The sequence below is a fragment of the Sprattus sprattus genome (genome assembly GCF_963457725.1).
Source record: "Sprattus sprattus genome assembly, chromosome: 7".
Lineage (NCBI taxonomy): Eukaryota > Metazoa > Chordata > Actinopteri > Clupeiformes > Clupeidae > Sprattus > Sprattus sprattus.
The window spans coordinates 14913277-14923276 of record NC_137926.1 but is presented as its reverse complement, the minus strand read 5'-3'; the positions used below and the strand labels follow the sequence as shown (position 1 = coordinate 14923276).

The following is a 10000-nucleotide window of genomic DNA, read 5'->3' as shown; positions in this document are numbered from 1 at the left end:
CTACCTCTGCTTGTGTTTGGAGTCCTCAGACCGACCACCGTGAACAGACCCGGCTTGCCACGGCAAAGGTCCGTTTCCTGAAGGCTCTCCTAAACGGGCCTGATGACTTTCACAGTTCACATCCACGTGATGGAGCGCTGCAGGGGCTGAGGCGAGCAGCGCCATTCAGCTGGGCTTCAGACTTAATCTATCACACATTCACCTAGTTTAAGCCTCATTCTCTCTCTCTGTTTCTCTCTCTCTCTCCGTCCCCCTCTCTCTCTCCCTCCCTCTATCTCCCCCTTTCACTGGGCTAACCCCTCTGCAGGCTGCAGCATTTTTGAGAACTGCAAGCGGTGTCACAACGGAACATGGGGACCCAGGGATGACTTCTTCGTGCGGGGGAAGTACTGCTCCGAGTGTCGCCCTGGATGGTCCGGGGGAGACTGCATGAGTGAGTTATTTGCCCTCTCATTAGGAATCATTGTGACACAGCCACTGTAACTTAGACAGCCAAGGTACATACAACCCAACTCCATTTTGTGGCGCAGACGGGACCTCTGTAAAGACAAAAAAGTGCACAGGATACCATATCTCACAGCTCACGCTATCAACAGGTATCAACGTGTTAAGTATCTGTTTTGTCGATCATTTATCAGTTGTGGTATATCGTGCCGCTGCTATATGCAAATTCAGAATTTTAGCTACGTGAGATAACCATCACCTGCTGTCTGCACACTTAACCTGCTTATTACGTCTTGTTTGATGTACACGTTATTTTTTCCATGTCTCTGTCTACCACTGACGTTATTCTGTTGAGTGAATGTGCCTCTGCTGTGCCCCCCCTGGCAGAGTGTGGCGGCGTGATAAGGAAACGACAGGGCCACATCGTGCTGGAGGCCTACCCCAACAATGCCCGCTGCGAGTGGACCCTGCAGGTAGATCGACCTTTCACCATCGAGTTCAGGTGGGCACCGAGGCATCGCCCACTACACCTCACGTTCCCTCTGTCTGTTCTGCCCAGTGCCCAAGTACTGAGTGGTATCATTGGGTCACAACTTCAACTTGGGCTTATCAAATCTTCTATCATTTCCATTTTTGGTCTAAAGTGTCCCTGACAAAGCCTCTTTTGTGGTTGCCCTGAGTGGTGTCAGTGTCGTGTGTCTGTGATGACTGTTACAAGTAGGGTGTAGTAAATCTGCTACAGCTATTCTGTTTTTTTTTTGCCCATTGACAAAGCCTCTTTTGTGGGTCCCCCTCTGCGGCTTCAAGCAGCGAACATGCTGAAAACAGATTTGCACCTGGTTATCCTACTTTGGGTAGCATTCATCAAAACACATTAGCCTTCATTTATGGCGACAAGCTCTATGCTTCCATCAAATTGGAGACACGGATCAATGGCGTTCCAGACCTCGAATCGAAATCCAAAGCAGAACTTCGGGTGATGTTTCTGCCCAGTTCCAACACAAGAACTCCTTTCCATATTACCTATTAAGTCATTACGGGGAGGTTGTTTCTGCAGAGCTGCTTTGAGCTTGTGGTTACTGTACGTTCAGTCGATGCACCTCAAGATAAAATGTTTCATGATTGATAAATAGTTGCAGCAATTTCCCTGTGAACATAATCCTGGCATTTCGAAAACCACTGGCATGCCAAACTGAACACTGTAGCCAATGATTAACTCACACTGTATAGAAGATCCACCCACTAGCACAACAAGGCATGCCTCAGTGCTGTCCAAGCAGGCTTTCATGTACAGTACGATGGCACGAACTAACTATAAGACAAAGTAATTAATTGCCCCATAAATAAGCCTTAATATTGCTTTTGGATATTTTACGGCAAGCGCGCCATGGAGACCATAAATATAACAAGGGCCCTTTTTAGCTCCAGCCTCTAATTCACGGGCCTAATGGAAAGTTATGGCTTTTGGCATCAACATATGGGGCCTAACTGGCATCAGATTTACACGTTTAAGACCTTTGGCTTGCGTTTGTGAATGCTGTAATGGCTGCCTATGCACAATGTCTCATCTGAGCTGAACAGGGGTGTATCCACACACACACATACAAGCAGATGCACACACACACACACACACACACACACACACACACACACACACACACACACACACACACACACACACACACACACACACACACACACACACACACTCACCCCCACCCTCCATCTCTGCACAGTCCGAGAACACACACCCTTTACCCACACCCGCAAATACCAACCCACAACCATTCCATCCAAACCACATGACACTATTACACCTAACCACCAGCCAGGCTCACCCAGCAAACCCTCAGACAGAGAGAGAACTTGAGAGAAAGAGAGAGAGAGAGAGAGAGAGAGAGGGACAGAGAGATTAATTACAGAATAATGGGCTATGTTTATCTTTTTTAAGTTTTAAGTTTTAGTTACCACCCACATGCAGTCATAGTCCATATAGCGATGCACCTGTAAAAGCCCTACATACCCAAACCCGGTGAAACCCGTCCAAAACAAACCCACCCACTCCTCTTACAGCTTCCAAGTATTCCTGGACTTTTCCAACCTCACCACTATCCCTAGCTGCATGCTCTTTACCACAGGAGGAGCCAGTTTACCACTTGGTAGACGTTCAGCATAACCTGTACATTTGAAACAGTACAGCTGTAAATGTTCTCCAGAATGTAGCATCCTGACCTGAAACCACTATAACATTCTCTACCGCCTAAACATTATCACCAGCTTGTGTGTGTGACTCACCTTCTCGGCTTTGTTGTCTTACTGGCTTTATTGTATACCTCTCCTTATTTTTCCTCTAATGCTATCTCCTCTTACTACTCACACTTACAGTAGTAACATTCCTGCACTTTTAATTCCTTATGTAAAGTAGTATGTATTGTTACACTAGGTCTCTAATACTAGCTTGATTGTTTACTCCTTTGTACATCGCTTTGGATAAAAGCGTCTGCTAAATGTCTTAATGTATGTAAATGTATGTACTTGTCATTCCGTGCTTCTTCTAGGGCACACTTACCTCGCTTCACTTTTCGTCCTGGACAGGAATGGCCTTTCCTCCATTTATCTCTCACACTCCAATATGTAAACATAATGTTGTCCACTCTCTGTTGAGAAGGTTGAGAAGACCATGTGCACTATGCTAAAGGTTCACCCTTTGATTAAGTGTCTTGTTGAAGGCTCCTGGCACCAAAACTACTGACATGAAAAATAAAAGGACTAAGTGTAAATAACTGTGGTAGTGTTGGTAACAGGCAAGGAGGATGGAATTATGTTGTTAATATTGCACATGTGGAAATGATGAAGGTTTAGACGGCCTAAGCACGTCAAAAATGTAATTATCACATAACGCTTGTATAATTGCCATCATTTGCAGTGTTGATAATCGCGTGAGCAAATGCAGGGCTCTTGCCATATGGTTTGGCATTTATGAGATAAGTATGACGGTTAAGGCTTAGACCGTGATCAACTTTTTTATTTTCATCATTATTTTCAGTCAGTGGCGGCGCCAGAGATTTTTTTTCTGGTGGTGCTATGGGGGTGCTCGGCGTTTTACTGAGGGTGCTATGAAATTAGGGTGATAGCATATGAGTCTCATTTTTCTCTACTACAACACCTCCCCACCATATCGTCACATATGTTTACACGTTTGATCTCTTAACGCGTCTTTGGGGTAGCCTACATAAAAAGCGTCATTCAAATCGATCGTATTATTATTATCATTAGGCTACTTCTGACGGACGCGCACAAAGCCGCGTTCATCTCCCACGGTCAAAATGGATGCAGCATGTTATAGATAACGTCATCCCAAATACTTCACTTACTTCAGTGTGTGGATTAAAGTTTGCGCCAGATGACTACCAGGTCACCACTACCATGTGCGACAAATTAAACTAAACATACCAAGTTCAATACACTTCTAACTAAAGACGGCAGATTAGAATATCAGATAGAATTAACTTAAACAGGCAAAGAGTCAGAAATGCTTTCAAAAAGTGTATATTATTTTAGGTCACAATCAATAAAAACATGAATGAGACCAAACAGTAGGCACTCAAAACCACAATAATAAGAGATCAAAAAGTGTATCAAAAAGTGCACACAAAACTATGCTTAAAACATCCCTTAATTGTTTCCTAATCATTTCTGCCATTACATTGATTATCTCATTCTGCACGTCATGGTGCACATACTTTGCATTTGACGGGTTGTTATCTAACTTTTTCTGAACGGTTTTATCAAATTTTCCAATTACAGATAGCAACTCGCAGACATTACCCATGTTTGCTGAATCCTCATCTTCAATGTGGCCTCGCTGTGAGATCCCCTGACAAGCAGTGTAGCGCAAGCTTTCCACAACATTTTTGTAATATTGGTCTTTTCGGACCATCCTGGGCGTTCATGCTTAAGTCACCCAGGGTGCTGGCAGCATGGCTAGCAGCGCCCTCAGTAGAGGTGAAGGGTTGACTTGGACCAGGACGTTCCTCTTCTTCTACATCAGAATCAGAATCCAATACCTCTTGCATTTTTTCTTCCTCTTGAACATCTTATTCAACTGGAGGAAATTTGCGGATCAAATACTGATCCATTTTCGTGATTTTGTGAACGCTTGACTTAGAATTGACCGATCGCGAGGATTACTGTTACTTAGCCTACTACTCATTGAACAATCACGTTCACACGCAACGTGTCTGTGTCGTGCTACGTGAACAATCTGTTTATTACAGTGCATGAAATGCCCTGTATTGTTATTCCTAGGCTTCTTCTTCTTATTCTTGTTACCTTTTTCTGCGATTAATTCAGCCCGAACCGCTTAACGTAGAAACTTCATTCAAACTTTGTCGCGTAGGTCTTGTAAAGGACACTTATGCTATGTATTTTTCACTTTTCTAAACTTTATACTTTTTAAGTTATTAAAGAAAAACGAATCTAAATTTTCCCATTGACTTACATTGGGCCATTATGACATCATAATAGGGTAATTAAACTGGCTTGCACCTGTGCTTCACTGACACCTGCAGCAAGCCTCCAAGGGTCCTCTTCTCTCTGTACCTCTCCATTCAACTGTATAACTAGGAATATTAATAGACACCTTCCATACTCTACTTTTTTTTCTCTCTATCACTCTCACTCTACTTTCTCTCACACTCCATCTCTCTGCTTCACTCTTTTTTTCTCCTTCTTTCAATATTTTCACTCTTTACTGTCTTTATCCAGAGCCACTCTTGTTCACTCTTCTTTCCTTACTTTGTTTCTTCCTCTCTTCTTTCCTTTCTTCTTTCCTTCTTTCTACTCTTCTTTACTTTCTTCTTTCCTTCTTCCACTCTTCTTTCCTTTCTTCTTCCCTTCTTCCACTCTTCTTCCCTTCTTCCACTTTTCTTTCCTTCTTCCACTCTTCTTTCCTTCTTCCACTCTTCTTTCCTTCTTCCACTCTAATTTCCTTTCTTCACTCTTCTTTCCTTTCTTCTTCCCTTCTTCCACTCTTCTTTCCTTTCTTCACTCTTCTTTCCTTTCTTCTTTCCTTCTTCAACTCTTATTTCCTTCTTTTACTGTTCTTTCCTTTCTTCCTTCCTTCTTTCACTTTTCTTTTATTCGTTCTTTCTTAACTTTTGCATTTCATGCACTGGTATTTCCTTCAGGAAATGCATTTTCTAGTTTCAATCTGTTATTTTCTTTTGTGATTAAAATATTATTATCACACAATACATTTGTGCTCAGAATGAAATTAAATAACAATAATAGGCCTAAATAAAAATATATATTTTCTTGGGGGTGCTATGGGGGTGCTATGGCCAATCTAGGGGGTGCTCCGCCACCAGTTGAGTATAACTGAAACAACTAGAATGCGTTTCGTGAACGAACTGCGAGAGTGTGCTTGCTCTGTTGCGGCCATCAAGCATATGTTGTGCGCATATGTTGTTGAGGGGCCTCACAAACTGATATCTGAGAACAAAATCTGTATAGTACTGTGTTTTCTGTGTTCAGTACAACGTTGAATGCAGGTTGTAGGATGAATCTGCCAGCCTTCCAGTGTAACCATCTGCAGTGACACTGAATACACCTTTCTGTTTTCAACCAATATATTTTAGCAAGCAACCAAGCTCAACCATTATATTTTGGCTCCACTGACTGAAAACTCATTACAATGTAGTCTAGTTTTAGGCACCTTTAAAATTCCATATTATAGCCACATTAAAGTCCTTCCCTTCCCTTCTCAGGCCCAGGGACCTCCTGTGTTGTGTCTACTGCATAGTAGTCTAGCTTGCAGTAATTGTGGATGCAATTAGTCTCCAAGATACAGATCACATGCCTACAGCTGAATTCAATTAAATCTATGTAAATAATAATTTAAGGCAATACTTGATTAACAGAATTGTCATTCAAATATATGAGAATTGTCATTCAAATGTATGAGAATATCACGTCTAGATTTGGAAAATTCCAATGATGTGATGGCAATTTTTTGGGGTGCCCATTTGAAATAAATCTTCATTATCAATGATAAATATTGTATAATGGGCTGAAATGGAAGGCACCCAATGCATTCACTTAAATTATGTCAAATTAAGATTCACTAGCATTAATAACTGATTATAAACAACAACATTCTATAGGTAGGGACTGATATTATTGTTTTGAAATACTAGAGAAATTTATTCATGCAAAGAATAGAGAGATGTCGATAGTTATTTCTTGTATTTCGAATTTGCTCGTTCACACTAACAAAATAGCTAGCTAGCTTAGTGTTACCATAGCCCACTACATTCCAATATTTACATTTACCTCAAGTAAACCTACATTTGAGCAGGTAACAATCGTTAACAACTACAGATAACAGATACAGCCACATTCTGTAACTACCTGTAGCCTACTTACAATTTCACTCCTTGCACCGTTTACTTTGAGCTAAACTCCATGGCTATAATCCTGGCTGTCTTGAAGAGACGTTAATAGGCAGAAACAAATACATTGTAACGCTGGTTGCACAGGTTGCAGACGCAGACCACTATGATTGACTGACACACGCACACATTGTTGAAATCATACGCTGGACGCTTGCTTTATTAGTATTTCTACATGGATTTAGTTAATGATCAGGCTATAATAAGACCACATCGGCTATGAAATCGCTGACAACCGGGACGATTTCATAGTAGTTGGTGTAAACCGGGACATATTAGCGTCCCGACAGGTTTTTGTCGGGACGCGGGACACGCATCTCAAAACCGGGACGTCTGGTCACCCTAGGCACAATACAACTAGGCTACTATGCCTAGCTGGCCTTAGAGTTAAATCAACCACATATCCTCCATATGAAATGCTGTGAAATGTCAACCAACAGATTTAGCTAGACAGATAGTTTTGACAGTTGAAAGTGGTGTCAATGATAATAACAATTGCCCAAATAGACAAACTATAATAACTTAGCTAGGATAATGCTACCTCATAGTTAGCTAACGTTAGCTAGCTAAACGTTTACCAAGGCTAACGAATTGCCCAAATAGACAAGGCTATTCAAACCAGTCACATATTCATTTATTTTTTTGCTTGATTAATGTTGTGCGTAGCCTGTCCTATAGTCCCTACTGCAATGAGTTTACTAGTTAGCTATCGATAGCTAGTATAACTTAGCTAGGATATGCTACCTCATAGTTAGCTAACGTTAGCTAGCTAAACGTTTACCGAGGCTAACGTGAAAGTATGGGAGCTAGCAAAGCCATTTCTAGCTCTACTTCACAATATTGCGCACGTACCTATTTTTAGGCGCATGTGCGAGTGAAATACTCGCACTGTAGAGCCCACTGTAGAGCCCTGTGCTCGTAAATTAATATTCCTAGTTATACAGTTGAATGGAGAGGGACAGAGACTAGAGGAGCCTTGGCGCAGGTGTCAGTGAAGCACAGGTGCAAGCTAGTTTTAATGACCCCATTATGATGTCATAATCCACAGAGTTCTGCCATGCAAGTCTATGGGGAAAAAAGGTGATGAAAAAGAGGAATAAAAAAGGAGTGGCAAGGAGAACCGCCACGAAAAGATATAGCAGGTTGCACCGGATCGGGCCGGACGTTTCGGTGTTTGAACGGCGTCTGTACCTCGAACGGGCGAGGCCTGATTCGATGCAAGAAAAACGGGCGGAATAAAGAAAATTATGAAGAACAATAGTGTGCTTCCCTTCGGGCAAGCACACTAATTAACGCAAGCTGCCTTGGCCCGAATGAGGGTGAATAGGTCAGGATTGTTCGACGAGTTTGTGAGAAAGGTGTGCCCGTCAGCAGCTGCTCACAATTCACCAACACATCTTCCCTCCAGCAGTCTCTCCTCTTTCAAGCGAATGCCCTAATCAGGAGCACATCGAGCAGTCGTCGCTCACAATCGTGTCATCCCTACAGGTGTTCATCAAGCTTGTGGGAAGCTGTCCCATTAAGGGCCGTACCATAACGAATCCCAGCTTTGCTACGTGATCTCAGACAAAACCCCTGCGTAAACTAACAAGCGGTTTGTCCGACAGTAATCTCCTGCACGGAGGCTCCAGGGAGAGTGATTCCATGTTGAAATTATTTATAATAGCGACGGTTGAGAGAGTAATGATCGCATTCATGAAACTTTCTGCGCCACCAAAATTGAGGTAATGAAAGGGGCAATTTTCACCTACTTTCAGCAAACTCATTGATAGAGAGCGTGAGAGTCCCCCGTGACTCGCATTAGCACGTTTGCTATAACTCTGACTGACTCTTCACGTGCCAGCCTGCGGCATGGCAGGAAAAGAGAAAAGACTTGGCAATGAGGTGTTGGACCGACACCCCCAGGAAAGCCAAGAACTTTTCCCTCTTCTTCCTGCCCTCTCTTGATCTCTCTCTCTCTCCCCTCCCCTCTCTTATTAGTGCTTTCTTTTCCCAAACAGAGAAGTAGCAGAAACAAAACAAATCTGTCCTGTCTGCAATGCCAACGGAGAAAAGTGAGAAGTGTTTTTGTACAGTGTCAGACTGCCAGTGTGCTGTGAGGTGGTTTGTGTGTGTCTTTAGAAGATGACGAGCTGGAAATGGTGAGGAAGTGTAGATGGCTGAAGTAGATGAAGCCCTGACGAATTACTGGCAATCTAGTACCTAGTTTCTCAGCTGAACTCCAGTGAAATCCATCGTCAAATTATTGTTGTTTTCGTCATCTAATTTCATTGCTTTCCCTCCCTTTCCTCTTTTCTGCTCTCTTTCTGTGTGTCTCTCTTTTTCTCTGTCTGTCCCTCCCATCGGTCTCTCTCTCTCTCTCTTCTCCCTCTCTATCTCTCTCTCCCTTCTTGATGACAGATTCATGATGCTCAGTCTGGAGTTTGACCACAGCTGTCGCTATGACTACGTGGAGGTGCGAGACGGGGACAGCATTTCGTCCCGTGTGATTGGCCGGTTCTGTGGAAATGATAGGCCTCCTCCACTCCAAAGCTCCGGAAACACCTTGCACATCCTGTTTGTCTCCGACGGTTACAAGAACTTTGACGGCTTCTTCGCCACTTTCCAGGAGAGCTCAGGTACGGAAGTCCACATAAGTACAAATCTCTTTACAAATATAATAGAATACATAAAATAGATGTATGTATACAATGTATACATGTATTTTATGCATTTGGCACCATTCCAGCCAAAGATTAAACGAAATGAACATTTATGTGCCAATCTCACAAGTGTGTGTGTGTTTTTGCACATTTTTCTGTGTCTGTCTATTTCTGTAAATCCTACAGCCTGCAGCTCCTCACCCTGTCTCCATGACGGCACCTGTGTTCTGGACTCTTCCCACTCCTTCCACTGCGCATGCCTTGGTGGATACACAGGCAAGAGGTGTGAGAACGGTGAGTCATCCCCCCCTACACACACCCCCACACACACAGACACTCTCTCGTCTAAACACAGTCGTCCTCAGTGTAAGGTCTCAACGACCCGACAGTGAAGCAGGCTTTCCTCGGTGGCTTTGAGAGGGTTTAGTGGCTGTGTGCTCTTGCTGCTGCTGCTGCCGCTGG

The 10000-nt window shown here is 43.0% G+C and overlaps 1 protein-coding gene across 2 annotated transcripts in view; it reads left to right on the top strand.

The window, feature by feature from the left end:
• pamr1b (peptidase domain containing associated with muscle regeneration 1b) overlaps positions 1 to 10000 on the top strand; it is a 32114-nt gene that overhangs the window by 11884 nt on the left and 10230 nt on the right. For both annotated transcript variants that reach the window (XM_080841694.1, XM_080841695.1), the window contains exons 3-6: positions 308 to 433; positions 832 to 946; positions 9297 to 9514; positions 9725 to 9832. In XM_080841694.1, coding sequence (XP_080697820.1) covers positions 308 to 433; positions 832 to 946; positions 9297 to 9514; positions 9725 to 9832 — 567 coding nt within the window. The remainder of the gene's footprint in view (positions 1 to 307; positions 434 to 831; positions 947 to 9296; positions 9515 to 9724; positions 9833 to 10000) is intronic.